Consider the following 20,721-nt stretch of genomic DNA (forward strand, 5'->3'; position numbering starts at 1 on the left):
CTAGAAAGGGAGAGGAGTTTCACTTCATGTATAAAAATACTCTGTTTTACTTACTGACTTTTGAGAGTAATGGAAAAATTTGTATTCAAAGACTTGTCAGGAAGGTGAAACCTGTATTTGCTTGTAGTTAATCTAAATAGCCTGCAAGTATAAGAAATCAATCTGAAATATCAAATGTATTTCATGATGGGCATTCATTAAAGAAGACCCTTGCTAATCTGTGTTAGTATCTCTTTACAAAGCACATGGTCCTATGATGCTAATCCAGGGGCTAAGATCCTCAAACGGAAGCAGTCTCTACCTCTTAAAAATATGCTATTTTGTTCTTTTTGTTAAACACAATTGATGGAAGGATAAAATTCTTGTAGTAATCTCTCCTGTCCACCCTCCAGGCTTCAAGAATGCAGAGCAAAGGAGCAAATAACCCTCACAGACACTTAGTAAAAGATGGGAAATAAAGGATTGATCAAAACTTTCCACTTCACATGAGGGCTATCCAGATGCACCATGAAATGCAGGGTGGAAGAGAATTGGCACCCCTACCACATGCTCATACCTCTGGTCAGCTGGAAATGGGTCAGTCAGTTGGCTTCTCTGTTACTTAGCATGCCTTTCAACAGAGGCTGTGATTACAACAGGATAATGAGGTATCCTGGCTTGTGCTTGTCTGGAAAACAAATTAGGCAGGTAGCTGCAGTGCTTAAATTCAGAGCGCAGAGGTGAACGTTTTACAGAAATGGTGATAATTAAGTTTTGTGGAGATTAAAGGATCTTTCGCATGTGCCATGCAATTCAAATCAAGAGAAACTCTGTATTTGGAAAAAATCTAATTAAAAAAATATAACAAGATATTGTGTTAGTGCCACTGCAGTCATCTGAGAGACTAAGGAGTAAGAGACAGATCTGATTTTCTTTATACTAGAGAGAATTTGTGCTGTAACCCCAGAAAACACTAAATATCTCCCAAGACTTTCCCTGAGGGGAGGCATTTTAAAAAACCTGGAACTGAACCACTGCATCCTCTTGACTTTTTTTCATGGGTTTGAGACATCAGACTGTCTCTGACAGGTTAGGTCAAGGGGGAAGAAACCCCAGAGTCCCTCAGGTCATTTGCTTGAACACCTGTACCAGGCATAATCTAGGAGGTTAAAAGGGGATGCAGATATTTGTTCCTTTACAGTAAGGTTAATGTTCATTAATCGTTTCACAGAACATTTATGTTGAAAAGGAATGGATTTCAAACTATGAATATTTTAGATCTTTTGCCTAAATATGACCTCAGTTAATGGTGTTGAAGTGCAAAACCTGTGTGAGTTGAGAGCATGTTGGATGGACAGCCACTATACATTTGATTTTATTTAGTTTTTGGCTTTCACATAACAGACCGGATTTCAAATATCAGTATTTGATTTTATAAATCATGGCATGGCATTGATGCTGATGGTCTTCTCAGTATATCCTGTCATTCATTAGTTGGATATGGAATGTGGGAGAAGCATCGGCTGCTATGTTTAAACTAGAAATCAGCTGCAAAGGGAAAGCAAATAAGAAAGGATGTGTCCTTTCTGTGCTTCTTTGAGATCTCCCTTGCTGAAGGAGTGGCTTTTTTGCTACTTTCATACACAGACTCACAGTTAAACTCAAGATTTGAAAGATTTTTAAAGATAAACCCAAGATTTTTTTGTGTAAATTTTTTGTGAGGTTTTTTCTTGTCTCTGCAAAGTTCCTTTCAGTTCAGCTCTTCAGGGTAGAAACGTAAGAATTTAAGATGCCCATGCAGCCTTACTCAGATGCGTTGGTGCATATATTACATTATAAATTTTAATTGGAATGATTGCATACATTTTACCTTCCACAGTCACTTGCTGCATAGTACTAAATGATCTGAAGAACAGTCATGTGAGAGAAATGTGCTAAAAAAAGGTGATCTCATCTTGATGCAGATGCCTAAACTGAGGCAGGTGAAACACATTTGTCAAATGTCAGTTTTCTTGGGTGGTTGTAGAGAGAGTTTAGGCTCAGGTGTAGCCACTTCAGGTCTGCCCTAGAGAGGTCTGCACTTTGGTGCAGTGAACCCCAACACAGGTGTCTTTAAACGTCCTCTCCAGACAAATGGATGCTTTCAACCTTCATTTCTTTGATCCTTGCTTGTTTATCTCTACAGTGGGAAAAGCACCATGCTTTTGCTCTTAAGTGTGGTTATAAGAGAAAATCATTAATAAACATGTTGTAGGGAATACTCGGAGGCTGCAGCATACAACGGCTCTCCCCCACCACATATGCTCAGAGAAGATTGAGAATACTGTTTAGTAATTAAGGCATGAGCTTGGAAAAAAAGGGAGAAATGTTCCTACTCATTAAATATTCACTGTCTACCTTCCATATGAGGCTCTTGAAGAAGGAAGTATATGTGCTTATTTAATTAAGAGGGAAGGTAAAAATAAGTACATCCAGGCAATATTCATTCTGGGGATCATTAGGTTTGAAGTGCTTTGTGCCCACATGGTGACTGTAATATTTTCCTTTTAATGTCGTTCTGTTTGTAAACAGATGCTTCTGATCTTTATTGGTATACGTGTATTTTTATGATGATTTATACTGATACTCTGCAGATTTTAATCAACTTCTCATTTGGGTTTTTTTACACCTTGCATAAGCACAGTTTTTCTGTTATGGTCAGCTCAGCAGTGTTTTTTGGAATAGCCTTTTTCTGAACACTGTGACCTCTAATTTTTCAAGGTCTTTACAGAGACCTTAGGTAAATTTGGGTGGATTTCACTGGTAAAAGAAAAAGAACAACCAAAACCAAAGAAACAGACTGAAAAGAAACACAAATGAAAAAAGCTTTTCACAGTTTCTCCTTTACATAAATTCAGTAATTGCTTAATTATAAATTTGAGCAATGGAACATCTTCAAAAAGAAACAAGTCACCAGACTTGCATGAGAGGACCTGGAGCCCCTCGGAGGCTGGCAGCAGGAGCTGCTCTGGCAGGAGGTAAATGTCTTGTCCTGCAGCAAAGGAGGAGCCACATGGGAACCTTGCCAAAGGTGACCCTGGCAGCAAGCTGGCAGGCTGTCTGCGGAGATAGCAGATGATAGAGTGCCCTTCTCATTGTATGGCTATAACAGTTATGGGCCACTTGAGTTTCTAGAGGTTATTGCTTAACTGGGATTTTGGGACCAGAAATATGGGGAATTGGTTTTGCTGGAAATGTATGCTGCAGAGAACAGGGGATATAGAAGCTTTCTTTTACTTTAAATGTGTGAATGCTCCCAGTAGTACTCTTCCTATATTCTTTGGAGCAAGTACTGGGAAGGGAAAGGCTGGAAATATATAAGCAATTCTAGATTATTTTTGCAATGAGGTTTGAAAGAGTTTATGTTTAGGACCATGGTTTCTGTGTTGGATTTAAGGGCAATTTACCTAAACTGCTTTCTCTGTTTCTTTGAAATGTTTTTGCTGAACTGCTGCTGAGGCAGTACCGAAGCAGAAAGAGAGAGCAGTAAATAAACTTGTTTACTGACTCATTTTTGTCTGACTCAAACATACCAAAGTTTGTGCAACCCCTAAGAGCAGAAAAACTCTATTTTCCTTAGTGCAAAAACCTCCAGGTCAGATCTCTGCCTCAACTTTCTGCATGGTAGCCTTTTATAATGTTTCTGTTCCGATGCAGTAATTATTTTAAATTTAATCTGTACTAGAGCACAGATTATTTAACAGACCAAAGTTTCAGGTGAAAAAGTAGTAGCAGTAGTACATATCTGAAGGATTAGAAATTAATATTTTCTGTTATGAACAGCAAGGTACAGTTTAATTTTTCTTTTCTTCTGGTTCATAGTTACCTGATAGGCCTTGCAGAGGAGTTTTAGACTAGTCTTAAAGTCCTGCCTGTTGAACCAAACCAAATCAGCTGATGTCAATGTTAGCAGCAGCACACCCAAGGTCAGCTTTCCGAGGCAGAGACTGCAATTATCTTGTGTTCAGAGGTCACTAACACATGTAAACAGTAAGTAACCATGCATGTATAAGTTGGTATGTTTCAGTACAGAGGAGCCCTGAGCAAGGTCCAGTCATGCAGCTCGCATACACCAGGCAGGTCAGCCACATGGGAATGGGGCTGTACTTGGGTCACTCGTCCTGTTGACAAGCAGGAGTGTCTGTCACAGCCTCAGCATCTTGCTTATGTGGCTCTGCTGCTTCCAGGGCTTCAGCTCCACCACCATGGCAGAGAGACGGGCAGCTGAGGTTCTCACTAACACAGCATTGACTTACCCAGGTGTCCAAAGTAGCCATGGCACACCTTTGCTCTGAAGTTTTTGGCACTATCTGAGATGTCCTGTCTGATGGAGACTTGGATAGATGGGCACTGTCAGCTCAATGCAAAGGTTGGGTGCTTGGCTGTTCACAGTGCTTGTTCCCATCTATGAAGTGACAGAGTGAGGGGCTTTGTGCTCTGTAGACTTTTGAAGATAATCCAATCCCATTCTAATTCCAATCCCATTCTAATTATTAGTGTTCCCATTAGATGGAACTTAGGGGCATTGTGTCAAATAGGCATAATTGATGGGTACTGCAGCTCTTTGTATTATCTATGGTGTGTACTTATGGACATGCTTTCAAGGTTGGCTGACGTAAAATTCAGCACACCAGCTGTATCTTAGTTTGCAGGCTGAGGTGCAGATTGTGTTGCCCTTATTTGTTCTATTTGTTGTGATTAGACAGACAAAGAATCATGCAAGAGATGTAGAGTTTTGAAGGTACCAAAGTTCTTGTGCATTTTATTTTCTGTCCTGCTTGGAGGAGAAAATAAGTACGGGAAGTTCTTTTGAACATATGTATCTGTCTATCAGGCCCTGAGAAGTTTTGGATATTCCATAACTGAAAGTGTGCAGGACCAGGTTGGATTGGACTTTCAGTAAATTGGTCTAGTGGAGAGTGACCCTGCTTTATGGAAGGGGATTGGGACTAAATGGTTTTTAAGGTTCCTCCCAACTCAAACTATTCTGTGATTCAATGGTTCTTTGAGAGCATCTGTGCTAATTAGTGTTTTGTATTGCAGGGCCTCAGCAGAGGACTCATTATTTGCACATTTTTGGTGTCTGTCTCATTTTGGAAGATGGTTTTTAAAAATAATTATTTGTAAGTTCCATTCCTGGAATGAAATGCAGGAAGAATTCCATTTCTGCTGATTTCTGCAAATATTTCACAATCAATCTAACGCTATATAGTGTTTCAGGGCAGTTTTCAGGAGCTGTTCTTCAATGGAAAGGTGCTATTTAAGGCTCAGGTTGCCAAACTAACCATAAAGGTGTACTTGTAAGTTCCCAAGTTCTGAAACCATGTGCTGCCATCAGAGATAAGGATTTTGAGTTCCTAATAGTTCTTTAAGTGCCATGTGAATTTTTGGTGTGGTATTCTTTCTCAAGGTAACAAAGGCAGAAAGTTTTAGTGCCTGGGCTTATTTACAATAATAAACTCAGACTGTCCTCAAAGAGGCAGATCCTGGATTCTCTGTACAGGCATCATCTGCCAAGTTGCTTTTGTGTTGTAAATTGTGCAATAGACAGATTGCAGTTTAGATTAACAAGGCACGTGTAAAGAAAAAGAGAGGTAAATCAAGAGATTTGGATTTTATACAGCTTTGAGCAGGGAAGAGGCCTAGTAAAAGTGTGAGCTTGTAACAGTTAGTATGAGGAAGCAGCATCCTGCGAACTGGGGAAAGTATTTGGAGCTGAAGTTGTTTAGGCAGGTTTTTATGGTCTGAACATGAGAGAAAGTCTGAGAAAGTCCCAAACTGATTTTGGACATGTCCATATCCACAGTCTGGGAGCATTTTTAAGGCAGAGATGGTTCTTCAACTAGTTAGTGATATTTTTTAGCCGAGAAGCATGGTGGGGCTAAGGTTGCAAAGTATGAAATTGGTAAAAGCAGCTCCTAAGCTTTTGATTTGAAGAAGGTGGCTAAATTAGAAGCATATAAATGAGCTGCAGGAATTAGGCAACAAGAGGAAAATTGAAAGACTGTACCAGTCAGTTGACAAGAATATTAAATTGCTTGTGGATAGAGAGGATAATAGGTGGCATATTTGTTTAGAGAATAATGTCTCCATTTTCCATTCTGAGGGTGAGAGGTCTCTCTGATTTTGCTATCACTCATTCTGCTGGCATCCTCTTGCAATTATTCCTATTTATCATTTTTGAAATTTGATTATTCTAAAGGTGAGAGAGTATAAAATGCCATTGGTGGCTTTTTTCCTTAGCAGCAATTAATGGGGTTTTTTCCTGTGAACTCTGTGATCTTTCTTTAAGTAGACCAGCAGTTCCAGTGGTGCCCTGTTACTTGCATATAAAGGAAAATATACTATTTTATTTATCTATTTTTGGTGCTGGTTTTGCCTCTCTAGTTCTAGTTCAAGTAAAATTATAACAGCTGTTGCTCATTCTACAGCCTGTCTGTAACACACAATACCCCAAAATCAAGGGAATGCAAGGAGCACATATATTGTATGATAGATTGTAAGTTCGGCCTTGGAGACTGACACTTCGAACAAGAACAATATTTAATTTTTAAATAGTGGTTCTATTATTAAAAACTGCTTTTCTTTCTCTACAAATATTACTCGTAATACGTTGTCAGCTTACTCTGTTTTATATAATCATGGAATAGTTTGGGTTGGAAGAGACTTTAAATATCATCTAGTTCCAGCCCCTCTGCCACAGGCAGGGATGCCACTAGATCATGTTGCTTAGGGCCCAGTCAAACCTGGCCTTGAATGCCCCCAGGAATGGGGCAGGCACAGCTTCTCAAGGCAACCTGTACCTGTGCTTTACCACCTTCTGGTAAAGAGTTTCCTCCTAACAGCTAAACTAAATCTCCTCTCTTTCAGTTTAAAACTGTTCCACCTTGTTCTGTCACTATCTACCCATGCAAGAGGTCATTCTCCATCTTTTTTATAAGGTTCCTTCAAGTACTGAAAGGCAGCAATGAGGTCTTCTCAGAGCCTTCTCTTCCCCAGTTCTCTCAGCCCATCCTCCAGCAAAGGTGCTCCAGCACTCTGAGCAGCTTCATGGCCCTCCACTGGACCTACTCCAGCAGTTTCACAGCTTTCTTAGCTTTCCAGAAATCCCTTTTAGAGCTTGCTAGCTGTCATTGACTTTATTTTGCCCATAAGATCTGCGATGAGTAAAAGGTTACTCTGCTAAATGAAGCATGAACAAAGCCAGGGTGCAAACATTATGCAATATTAGTAGAACAGGGTAGCAAAGCCAGCACCATGAATCACGCTCTGTGTTTGGTACATTTATGACCTTTAGCCACAAACGTATGAGGAATCAAATAATATTACTCTGAATGAGTGATAATGGTGCTTCCCAGCTGTAGGGCATCTTGAATGTTGTTCCTGTGCCCTTTAAACACTGCGGAAGTCTTATTCCTGCCTCTCTTCCTTGCTGCTACATTCCCTCTTGAAACCATTGACCCATGATCCCAATCTCAACTTCTTGATTAGATAGATCATCTTTAAAAATATGTAATTATATCCTTTCTTTGCAAAATAGAGATCAAATAATCTTTGTGGTACAAGGAAAGTGTATTACATAAATAAGTGACCTCCCATGCCCCCACCTCCGCACAAAAAAACCCCAGTATTTAAATAACCATCACTCAGATCTCTGTAAGAGACTTGGTTGGTCATCCAACTGATGTAAAAAAAATTAGTAAATGAAAATGCCCCTACAAAAGAAATTTTAAATGGTAGCAAAGTAGCCTAAGTGCTTTACGATGTAGATGAAGAATAGGGGCGAAAGTGGGGTTTTGTCAGCTCTTTTTATCTGTGACTTGGTGAAACCTGGAAAAAGAAAAGAAGAAAGGTATAAGTGAATTGAAGCAGAAAGGAAGGAGAATAGCAGAGAAAAGCTTCCCTACTTGCAGCAGATCTCTCTCTTGCACACGCATTTTTAGTTGTAGCTCTTGTTTTGCGTGAGATCATGGAAAAGGCAGACAAGTTACTGCCTATCTCTATGGCAATCTCAGAAAAACATGAAAAGGGACATAGGGGAGCCACAGTATGATAGAGGACTATGAACCTCACACAGCTAGGAATGCAGTCTTGCACCGAACTGTGAGGAGCTGGACAACTTTAAGTGTGTCAGTCTTACGGAGAAAGTGTTTTAATGGACGCCAAAAAATGGGGGGCTTGGGCTGGTATTCACGTAAAAGAAATACTCCTTAAGAATACAAAAACCACACAGAGAATGACAAGATTCATTAAGTGTAGTTTAAGATACTGTCTGGCAGTAATTAATAGTCTGTGGGTGAAGGAAGAAAGGTGGATGTGAATGCACACAGAGTCCCTGAGTGCTTTCACATTGCTCTGCTGTCAGCTGAGCAGTACTGTAAAGGACCTTGCAAAATGGTCTGAATGGAGAGCGTCACTGCTAAAACCACACATCTTAGAAGTTAAATTCATCAAGCCTGTTAGAAGTCCTGCCTGTTCTTTGGGTTGGTTATCTGGTCTCAAGTTTGAACAGCTAGCTGTGGATTTCAAGTGCCGTGTAAGATTTGTACCAAATCAAATGCTTTGATTTTTGCATTTCAGCAATCTAGCTTCCCTAAGCAGGGGCAAATACTCAGAACTCATGGTGGTAAGTGTATGGTATTTTCATCCATTTCTGTTACAAAAAGCAAAAAAGCTTTTAACATTTCAACTCTAGTTTCTTAACACAGAAGACAGGGAGGCTAATCCCTAGCACACTGATTCTGGACTGGCACAACCACATCTACTGTGCTTTCCTCACCATTGATTATTCTGTCAATCATAGAATGATTTAGGTTGGAAAGGACCTTAAAGATCATCCAGTTTTACCCCCTGTGCCATGGGCGGGACACCTTCCATTAGACAAGGTTGCTCAGAGCCCCATCCACCCTGGTCTTGAACACTGTCAAGGATAAGGCATCCACTATTTCTCTGGGCAACGTGCTAAATAGGTACATATGTAGAAAAGAGTTTCTCCTACTTTTTTTTTTTTTTCAGGTAAGGCAGGGGAAAAAGCCAAGCACTTGGATTTCTTTAAAACATTCTGCAGCTTCTCTGGGCAACCAACCTTGTATGTTATTCTCAACTGAGACTAAGATACCAAATAAAGGCACAGATTTGGTTGCTTATTCTGTGCTTTACACATCAGTTTCATCACTGCTGCTTTTAAGTACCTTCTGCTTGTGTGCTGAGCGCTGACAGTCGCTTGTTGGGATGTCTCAACCTTTCACTGCAATGGAGTGTTTTGTGTTGGACCCTTTCTGGAACTCACACTGGCTGGTGTACACTCTGCACACGCATAGTTCCCCTACATTCTGTTGGGTTTTGTTAAAGAAAGCAAGTTCAAGGAAAGGCTTGTGCATTTCTGCATTTAAGGATTTGTGAGTGTCCATCTATGAGAGTTTACTCAACAGCTTCTTTGGGGAGCAGTCAGTGCTGTCCCTTATACATCAGAGCTGTCACATACATGATTGCTGAGCAGGTACTGGAAAAGATTCATTGATTTTTGTGAATTGGAAAAAGAACAAAGAGAGCAGAGGAAAGCAAGAATGTAGTCTAAGGCATTTGGGAGTAATGGGGGATTGAAACTGATTTCTTCAATCTTTCTGTAAGTGTTCCAACATTTTGCTCTTAAAGGCAAGAGTGTCAAAATTTCAGGGTTTTTTCCACTTCTTAACAATCTTCCTTAACTTCACTAAGATATGCATCTCTAATCCACTAGTCTGAACATGAGGCATGCAGGCACCGGGTATAAAAATTAGGATTACAGAAAAGGAGAAAGAACATAAAGTCTCAGGTGTGCTGACAAGAACTGAATGGAGAAAAGGGAGCTCCTACCTGAGGGAGAGATTGCTTTGCTTAGAATCATAGAATCTTTATGGTTGGAAAAGACATCTAAAATCAGCAAGTCCAGCCATACTTGCTATCTGTGGGCTGCAAAGATTTTGTATAAAGGGAACAAAAAAAGGTGTGAGGGGTAGAAGAGCACACTTCTTCAATCAAGAAAAACTATTTCTGTAAAATACTGTCTTCTGTTTTTAACATAAGTGAGACACATTTAAATCTGTGAAGGTACTACTACAAAGGTGTTGAAACTTTGTGTTGCAAGAACTACAAGGTTTGAGGAGCTAAGCATTTTTTCTGGTCTGACCAAGCACCTTGCCAGATTTTTTTACTACTATCAGTCAGAGAATCACAACAGAGAAGGCTACAGGGACCTGCTATACACAGTTTTAAGGTGAAAACCTGGTTAGTCTAGACTAAAAAGGTTGGTTTCCTGTGAATTTGGTGTCATTATTGATCACAAGCTATGACTGAAGCTTTTCCCTCTCTAGGGCAGTTAAAGGTACTGTTTCACGTGTAGATCCTCTGCTGCCTAATGCCAGCAGCTCACTTTTTGGTTTCCCCACTGTGGGAATCCTAGTGTTTTTTGTCCTCTACCACCCACCAGTTGTTGACCTGGATTTCAGATACCATGAGGATCAGTAAGGATTAACAGATATATACATTTTTGAGGACATAAAGAAACACATATAATGTGATGTCTTTATCAGGTTAAAAATACATTTTTCAATTTTCAAAATGATTTGTGGTTATCTTTTGAGGCAGAGGAGGTTGGTAACACTGCTCATTTTATTTAAAAAAATTCCAAATACTATACTACATACTATTTATACTATACTAAATATAGTATATTTACATATCATGAAATTATATCCAGAATAAAACTCCTTGTTTCCAGTGATTTAAGCTGTCAAATAAAAAAGGTGTGCTGCTATGTAGCTGTATTAGCATGCAGAAAGCAATGCTGCTTCCTCTGGGAGGTTTTAATCAAGCCTCTTGTAGTGATTGAGATGCAATACTCTAAAATGAGAAAAATTATTAACAAAATCAAAAATCTAGAGTGCCTTTCACACAAATATTCATCAGTGTATTCATCAGTATCTTATGTAATTACATAGTCAATAAATCAACATAGTGTGTAAGTGCTTCAGTCATGGTGTAAATATCTTAATGACTGGAACATCTTCACACATGAATAATTTATACCTGTATGATTCATTTTTCATATCCACGCTTTACTTCAGCATGAAAAACTAATTCTTCTCTGTCAGAGAATGTGTGCTTGATTATTGCCTTCTTTCTCTTACTTGTGCTTCTTTTCCACCATTAGACACACTCCATTTCTTCTCTTCTGGTTCCTCTAATGTAGTTATCTTATTTATTCATCCTGTCTGCCTTGGTTTGTGTCCCAGTGCATTTCAGCAGGCACCTGGGAAATAACACTCGGGCATAAGCTGCTTGTGCTTATGCAGTTTCCCAAGTAACTGGAAAAAGGACCAGCATCTTGAAAGATTTACACATTCTCAACAGATATTTGCATTCAGTTTCCTCTCCTCAAGGCAGCCATTGCAGAAAGAACTTGTGCAAGTAGAGCTTTGCCATTTTCTGGATCAGTATGAGTTAAAACCTTTGCCAAGGTACAGATGGCAAAAATTGTTTGAGTCTTCTCATATATTTGCAAATGTGGAACTTGTGTGTAGCTCCAGAAACCACTGTAATGTTCAAGATGAAAATAATTGCTTCTCAGTGCAGGAATGGGAATAAGGAATGCTTAAATTCTGCTCTGCTGCACATGTTTATTTGGCTGTTTGCAAGGCACTGCATGAATCCTGCCTTACTTAGACCTTTAACCAAGTCATCTAAGACAGGAATTTCATTGTGATAAACTCCTTCTTTAGTTAGTAAGAGAGAGATAGGTAAGTTAGTAACTTTAGTTAGTAAGATAAAGACTGCTGAGGGCAGTTCATCCAGCTTTAAAGCTACTTAGTGCTTGAAGCTCCAGGCAGAAGTGCTATTGGGTGGACTCTATTCTTTTCTTTTAGCTCAGAATTTAAACATCAGTTCAAGTTTGTGGAACAGCTTATTTTGTAGTGCCTCTGAAGGTTGAGCCTTTAAAAATTCAACCCTAGTTGTGTACAGAAATTGTTAACTCAGATTTAATGACAACTTCCAAAATTGCTGAATCTTGCCTTCAAATCCTCAGATTTTGAACTTGAAAAAAAAAGAAAACCAGCAGGAATCTAAAAAGTTATTTCAAGTTGTGGGGGGAAAAGGAGTTCTATAATAATCAACTGACACTTTTCTGGTATTGTATGTTATTCCATCCAACCTTTTTTCCATTTCTATAAGCAGAAAAGATATAAAAATATCTTTACCTACATTACACTCTAGTGAGGAAGAGCACCTTCACTGAGTTCATCATCCTGTCATTCAATTTCTTGTATTATTATATAGATTGTTAGTTTTGTATCCTAATACAGTTTTACTGTTACTTCTGTGCCAGTATTACATTTTTTGACTAATTTTTTAGATTTAGGACTGAGTGGAGTATCTTATATCTGTCCTCTCCTCCATACTTGGAAGCCCAGCTGCAGCTCTTTTGCAGCTTCAATCTTAGTGTCTTCTGAGACACATCACAATTGATTGCTGTCTTTGTATGCTCACAGCTGGTTCCAGTATGTTGTGAATACCAATCTCTCCTGCTTGCTGACAGGACAGTTGGTAACTTTGATCCAACATAAGTCTTCATTTATTCAGTTTTTTCTTACTTTGACTGTAAGCACCTCCAAAGGTTTCTGATAGCACTTTGTTTGTCTCAATCTTTTAATATCCTTAAAGGACATCTTCTCTCACTGTATCTTATGGCACTGAGTTATTGATCAATGGGTATTGGTTAGTAGGAGTTTTCAGCCAGTCTCCGCAATGTACTTCATCCTGATCCCTGCCTGCTTTGTTTTGGCATTTAGGAAGAAGCCTGCTCTGTTTTTGCTCTGTTGTGTCTAGCACTTGTTCTCTAGGGTAGTTTCTCACCACAGTCATCAATCATGACTGTTGCTCCAACTTATTTTCCTGTTTTCTTTATTCAGTGTTGATCACTTACTGTCTATGTCCTGTTGTAAGGCAGTATTTTATCCAGTGCAAGGATGCTAAAAGACTCTTCTGAACTTCCTCACATGTACTTTGCTTTAACTTCTACTGTGTATAGGTGTCACACCTCCTACACTTTCACCATTTTGGCCTTTCTTTTGTGAAGGATTTCTTGTAGACCCTTTCTTTATCTTCATTTGATTATTAGAACTGCTATCTACAGACCTTCATCTTCTTTTGTGAAAATCAGTTTCGCTTCCTTCTCTAACCTATTCACTGGTTCATTTTTTCAGATAATTTTTGACTTTTTAAATTAATTCTGTTTTTTCAGCATGTCTGTTTAAATTCCAGGTAATGTTTATCTTCAGTTGTTCAAGAGAATTATTCACTAACACACCCTGTTTCCCTTATCTGTTTCATCTCTGATTCTGACACACTCTTGAAACTTTCAGACATCCCAGATTCAGAAACTTCCTCTTGTTTTTATAATTTTCAACATCAAGAGCTGGTTATTGACTCCTTGAATTATGCTATTCCAGTATTTCTTGAAGTGGCATGTTATCTGGTCAGAGACATAGAATAGCCGTGGAGATTTTATGTGGGGAAACATGAAAATGGCATGAGTACCACATTGGTATAATACTGATTTTTTGTTGTCTAATTTTAACAGATTCAGTAGCAACAGCTTCTGGGCCACTGCTAGTTGAAGTTGCCAAAACTCCTGGTGCTGCTCTTGGGGTCGCACTATCTACCTCGATGTGCTGCAACAAACAGGTCATTGTCATAGACAAAATCAAATCTGCAAGTATTGCAGACAGGTGAGTGTGACAGAGGACTGACACTGCAGGTCCATGCATCCATTTTACTTCTTTTTCTGTTTGGTCTGGTTTTAAAGGAACCCTTCCCTCTGTTGAGAAAATCGACTGAACCAGGTCCTCTCAAGGTTGCATGTCTTAAAATTAGCACTTTGTCAGCTGGCTGTTCCAGAGTGCCGAGTCCAAGGCTTCCATCTATTTTAGCTCATCCGTGCAGTATTCGGTGACATAAGCCAGCCCCCTTGTAGTACGTGACTGGTGCTTGCACTGTGCAGCACAGGAGTCTGGCTGTTAAATGTAACACCGTGGCAGAGATCAGGATTTAAAAAAATAAACATTACCCACTGGAATTCTTGAAGTAAGCCCACCATATGGAACAGCTGTCAAGGGAAGTAAATTTTGAGGCTTTGCAACCTTGGAGTGTTCTTTTAGGATATATCACTCAATCTTGTGGCGCAGTGAAATGGAACTCCTTATGTCTGGATTCTTCTACTGATATTTTAGAATACAAGTGAAGTATAAGGAAGACTGGCTTCTGTATTTTTAAATTGTTTTGCTGTAATATTTCCACTTCATTTAAACCTTCAAATAAAACCATTTAAACCATTAAAATTATAGCTAGATATTTTTCCCCAGTGGTCTGATCCCCTGCAACAAAGTTGTGGGATCTTTCCTGGGGCGTGTGTGTGTGTGTGTATGTGTGTGTTTATACATATACAAGATATTTCTATATTCATATCTCTATTTAAATTTTTTTTAAATATTACGTTTCAGCAGCAAATTCTTCCTGCATGTCCCCAGTCACCCTACCTTGTAACTCCTCTTTGGCAACGGTGCTTTTGGTAGCACCCACTTGTAGCAGTGAGTCTACAGCTCCTCTGTGGGCTTTTCCCTACAGTAGAAACTTTGAGAGTGACGGCCATTGATCCAGGGGTGTTCTCCAGTTCAATGGTGCAGGATGCTTTAATTTTCTCCCTCTGTTTTTTCCCATTTCGCAGGGGGTAACCAATTAAAGGAGCTGTCCACTTGACTGGTACGTCGGGATGCTGACTGCTGTGTTTGCATTTCTCAACTCATCCAGTAGCCAGTCTCTTGAGTGCAGCAAAATTTAGCAGATAGCCCCCTCCCCACCCCACTCCTAGAGTCACCATGCTAGCCCTGGTTTCATTATTTGTTTGACTACTGCATAATTTCATCATCATTTACAGCTTTTGTACTAATAAATGTTTGAATTATAACTCAAAAAATGATGAACTGGGTGCTTGTGTGAGGGATATGTGACCAAGTTATTTGAGTCTCCTTAAGCTCTTCTCATTTTATCCTGCTGCCATTCACATATATTTTAGAGTCAGCTACCCCATTGCAGTTTGCAGTTCTGTGAGTGATGTCTTGGCATATACTGTATTAACGGAATTGTTTTTAAGGTTTGTACTAATAGAGTTAAAGTCTGACCAGTGACAGTGCCTACAAAACACAAATGTCTCTCGAAAAAAAAGAACATGTTCATAGTTGTCATGACCAGTTTGAAGGCAGAAAAACTCTTTGTGCAAGCAAATAGCATACCTGATCATACCAAGTTTTTCCCCTTTTGTATAGATGTGGTGCATTACATGTAGGAGACCATATTCTGTCCATTGATGGCACCAGCATGGAGTACTGTACACTGGCGGAAGCAACGCAGTTTTTGGCTAATGCAACTGATAATGTTAAACTGGAGATCCTTCCCCACCACCAGACACGGCTAGCACTGAAGGGCCCAGAGCACGGTAAGAGGATCTGTAGCACTAAATGCCTCTTCTCTTGCTTTCTTGTGCTTTGCCTGCCCATGCTGAATGATCAAAGCTATCGCTGCAGTTTTGTCTGTAAGTGTTGTTTCAGCTCCCCACATTATGCTTCTGCAGTTTCTGAGCAGCTCTGTGTGTTTTTGGTCTTACTGAACCCTCTGAGATTCCTATGGCCAGAGAGGGAAACGTTTTGCTAAGAAATACCTCTACAAACTTGCAAATGCACATAAAGACACCTGTTGACTCTGCTGTTGCAATTTTTGGGCGTGCTATGAGATTCTTCAGTAAATTCATCTCTACATTGATTCTTTAAATTTAGAGTGGGGAAGTAGTACCACAGCCAAACTTATTTTCAGCATATTGATTTGATAGTTGTGGTCAATTAATAACACCTGTTCTCCCCTAAAATACGTAAACCCCTCCCTTACTTTCTCTTGTTAATGGCATTATTATTTATTGCCACCATCTTTTAAAGTGCTTCTGAGATTGCTTCACAGGTTCACTGTCAGGACTTATGAAAACTATTTGGAAACAGTTTCCTGGATTGCAGACCTTTTCACTGTGATTCTTATTTCATACCAATATGCTTGAATAGAATTGCTTTCCATTCTCCAATCAAATGTTTGTAAAATGTCTTAGTATTTGAAGATGGAGGCTGCCTGTCTCGTCTTCTAACTAATTGGGAGAAAGTGGCTAATTCACAGTAATCCGTAAATTCAGTCTGAAATAGCATATGTTGATAGGCATCAAAACAGTAACAAGGGTTATCAAATACACAGAGAATAGATACATGTGTTGCAGCATGAACCAGTGGCTTAATTTTTCTGAGCCTATGGTACTGTGCTTCTGCCTCCTCTGGACCAAGACAAGATTTCTGAGGTCTTGAAATGTCAGTGATGGTCATGGATATTCTGGGACATCCATGCAGCATCTAGGTTTTCCCTTGATAAGCACTGTTCTAGACAGTTTCTTGGAGTGGGGAATACTGAACTAGTGACAGAGGAGACATTCATTTCTCCTAGACCAGGGTGAAAAAAAAGTAACCTTTGTAATTACATGTTCTCCCTGTACTCAGCTCTTGCCCTTTTCTACTTAAGCTGCTTAGAGCCACAAGGAGCAGAGTGATACTGCACAAGCAGAATGAGTTGGAGCCCAAATTTGCAGTGTACTCCCATTCCTTTCAGTTATGACAGTACATTGCAAACAAATATTTCTCTTTTTTTGAAGCAAAGATGTAATGCAATTAATTTCTGATGGTTAAAGAATTTTGAAGACTGTTTTTTGTGGGAAGACAAATGCTGGGGCCAATGATTTGTTTAGATGATTATATTACTTGAAGCAGTTGGTTTGTTAACCAACATTTATAACAGATTGATGCTGTAAATATTCTAGTAACCAGTGTAGATGCTTAGAAAAAGAAATGCTCTTGCTATGCGAGAGTTAAGAACTGTCTGTTACTAAATAATATCGAGGTGATCAGCAAATGATGATCCATTAGAGCATCTTTTGGGGAAAATATCCCTAATGTTATGAAGTTGCTTTCTTCAGTAAGGCAGAATAACTAGGATGTTTACAGACCGTTCCAGCCCGTAATCAGATGGTGCTACCACAATATCATGACCAATTCAAGATGTAACAAGCTTTATGGAAGAAAGTTCCCTCTTAGAAACAACCTTTTATCAGGTGTGGTATAACCTAGAGGCTGCAGAGAGTGAAAATCTCCTTTGCTTTGTCTGGAATAAGCTGAGTCATTAGGGCTGTACCTGCTGAGCTCAGTTATTGGTCTTGTGGGAATATGTTAGGAATTCAAAACAGGCAGGAAAGTCAGTATATAAAATAAACTGAAATTTTAGCCCTAAAATAAAGTGAAGAGCTCTATAAAATATAGGATTCTTTTTCATGTTTTTTTTCTTTATACTCTGCTGCTGACATTCATTTCTCTTGCTGCCCCATTAGTTTTATGTTTACTATACACAGCCCTGTACTGGAAAAGCTGAAATTATCACTAAATTAATATGGTTACACACAAAAGGATTTTCTTGTACAGAACTTTTATTGAATTGGGACTATCCTTCTACAAGCTGAGCAAACTGAATTTGTGTACTTTCCCACTTTGTAGGACATTTTTATCTCTACTCTCGGCATGAAAAAAAAAATTAAGAAAAAATCTCAAGGACTGGCAGATAATTTCCTGCTGGAAGCAGTCTTTTTAATTAAACAAGGCTCACAGCAGCTTGAAAATAATGAAAATCCACCTGGCCACATTGTTCTTATCAGATTTTAATTTTTTCACTGTAGTTAAAGTTAAGGAATCTTGCTGTCTGTGCACGTAATTGAAGAGACGATTCCTGAGAAGACATTCTAAGTCTCTAAGACACATAAGGCCGTATCAGACTGCTTCTGGTGTTTTCAGGACTTTTCTGGCTAACATGAGATTTTCCAAATCCCTGAGGGTGATGGTCCTAGCAGGTGAGGAACCCAGGGGGCACAGATCCAGCCTGGTGCTGGCATTGCACCTCTACCTTACTTTTGATATTTGAGATTGGGGCAAAAAAATAATTCTTTTGATTCAAGTACATGCCAGGGCACAGTGTTCTCATGGAGGATTGCAGCTCCAGGGCAATCTGAGTGAAGACACAGGGCCAGGTCGGGGAACTCCAGGGCCTGCAGGGTCTCCACCACTCCACCAGGCTGCAGGGACACGGTGAGCCCCTATGCTCTCCTTTCCCTGTCCCTTCCCTGGTGTGCACTCCATAGATCCACCCTGCAGAGATAGGCTTGGCTCTTGAGTCAGAGGGGGTAGTACAGCCAGGCAATTAGCGCATCACTGCTCCTGTGATACAAAGTGAAACCGAGGGACAGCTTTCCTTCTGCCTGAGCACAGGGCTGGCTGTAGTGGCTGCCCTTTCCCCCCTTGTTTTATTTCATGGAATAAGATATGAACATAAGGTGTAGGTCCAACCTACATGCTCAGGGTTTGGGCTCCTGTTAAAGGCCAACATGGGGACAGACAAGTCTGCAGCCATTTTAGCAGACATTTAGCCATTTTAGCCATTTAGCAGGTAGCAGAGGGACACAGGTGATACAGCTCATGGGACAAAGACAGCAAACTCTTTGTTTTATAGAAACAGATTTAGAGACAGTTTAGATTAGATATTAGGAAGAAATTCTTCACTGTGCAGATGGTGAAGCACTGGAACGGGTTACCCAGAGAAGCTGTGGCAGCCTCTTCCCTGGAAGTGTTGAAGGCCAGGCTGGAAGGGGCCCTGAGCCACCTGGTCTAGTGAAAGGTGTCCCTTCCCATGGTAGCAGGGTTTGAACAAGTTGGTCTTTAAGGTCCCTCCAAACCCAAACCATTCCATGATTCTGTAGTATGGGCAAATCCCTTGGTGTTTTGAGATAAAAAATTCAGTGAATACTTCCCAGTTTGAACTGTGCCTTTATGGTTCAGCAAGGGTACAGACATGCTGAATTTAATGATGAATATATTGTATTTAATCAAGGGAGACTTCAATCCCTTTACTTTAAGATTTGACAACTGAAATGCTTCCCATTCTCTTAGTAAATACCAGTCTTCACTTTCGGCACATAGAACCCACAATTAAATAATTAAATACAGTATCAAATTTCATCCAGTGAAGGATTATTTTAAAGTTTTGAAGATCAAGTTAAAAAAAAAAAAAAAAAACACAAAAACCACTAAACAAAAATACAAAATTGCAAATCCAGCTAATCAATAAGACCTCTTTTCTTTATTAACCAGGTTTCAGGATAGTTTTCCTGCTTCTGGCATTGGGAAGTCATTTACTGCACAGAATAGCATAATGCCAGCAATAGATTGTGGCAAAATTAAAATGTCAATACAGTAAATTGAAATGGCAGGGAAGCATCTCCATTCTAGGCAGTGCCATGTAAAGTATCTGGTTGGTCTTTTTAAAATAGATTAATGCAAGCAGAGAGTTATTAACCTTCAGTTAGTGGTCATATGTAATATCTTAGTATTTTCTGAGAAAGTTTGCAATCTTAGCTCTGTAGCCAGAAGGAGATAAGAAATCAATTCAGTAACCATAATTTTTGAAAGAAATATAAAAAAGAAAGAAAAAACTCAATCAGAAATGTTTTTCTGAGAAAAAATATTATTTCTGCTCCTCAAGTTAGAACCCCCTGATAAAAAGACAAGACCAGGTTATTTATTTTATTTTATTTCATTTTATTTTGTTTTGTTTTGTTTTATTTTATTTTCAATTTGTTTTCTTTCTTTCACTTCTGGTCTATAGTTTTTTTTTATTTTGTTTGTGCAATTCAGTTACTTTTACCTCTTCTCTGGTCCTTTTGTTTTCTGATTTTCCATCATCCCTTCATGCGGGCAGTGAAGGTTGAAAGAAGCAACAGGCAACTTACCTGGGATTCGTGTGCCAACAGCCAGAGCAGCCTCCTCACCTACCACCATTATAACACCTACCACCCTGACCATTGCAGGATGCCAGCCTTGAAATTCCAGAAAGCGCCTCCTCAAAAAAGCCTTCGTAATGTTCACACCTTTTCCTGCTGACACACTCACTTCTCCTCTTCTTCTTCTTCCTCCTCCTCCTCTCTTTTCTTCCTCTTCCCTCCCTTCTTCTTTCGCTCATACTTTTCCCATTTCAGGCTCTAAAACCTTTTCAGTTTTATGGATGCTACACTTTTTCATAGCCATGCCAAGGTTATTTCTGACATTTTACACCTTTTCTTCTCTATAACAAAGCAGCCTTTGTAGGCAGGAAAAGGCTTGAAAATTCTGAATTAATCAACTCTTCTTCTATGTATGAGTAGACCATTGGATTGGAAAAGTCTATACAAAGCATGATTTTTGAATGCAAAGCCTTGCTTACAAATCTTTGTCAGAAATTACCTACTACAAAAAGGCATTTCTAAAATCAGTGTATCTAAATATATTGATTTGCATTAGTCTGGGGATATGTGTTGAAAAGTTTAATTTCACATGGTTTTCTTAAAGTAAGTTGTATACTATGAATAATCTTTTGTGTCTACATTATCTTTGTTAGCTTCCAGCAAGTGTTGTCACGAAATGCTGGCTTTACTTTTTCCTAGGGTCACCTGTGTGGTTTAAATATCTTTGTTATTGGAAGTGCACCAAGCATTCCTGTGCATCATAC

The 20,721-nt window shown here is 39.3% G+C and overlaps 1 protein-coding gene across 5 annotated transcripts in view; it reads left to right on the top strand.

The window, feature by feature from the left end:
* The window catches only part of GRIP1 (glutamate receptor interacting protein 1), a 211,918-nt gene that overhangs the window by 150,661 nt on the left and 40,536 nt on the right, over nt 1–20,721 (top strand). For 4 of the 5 annotated variants that reach the window (XM_058804740.1, XM_058804741.1, XM_058804737.1 and 1 more), the window contains exons 8-9: nt 13,637–13,784; nt 15,378–15,547. In XM_058804740.1, coding sequence (XP_058660723.1) covers nt 13,637–13,784; nt 15,378–15,547 — 318 coding nt within the window. Of the gene's footprint in view, nt 1–13,636; nt 13,785–15,377; nt 15,548–19,935; nt 20,092–20,721 lie in introns of all 5 variants that reach the window. The other variant, XM_058804736.1, reaches the window with a different exon arrangement.

The sequence above is a fragment of the Ammospiza caudacuta genome, chromosome 5 (assembly GCF_027887145.1).
Source record: "Ammospiza caudacuta isolate bAmmCau1 chromosome 5, bAmmCau1.pri, whole genome shotgun sequence".
Classification (NCBI taxonomy): Eukaryota; Metazoa; Chordata; class Aves; order Passeriformes; family Passerellidae; genus Ammospiza; species Ammospiza caudacuta.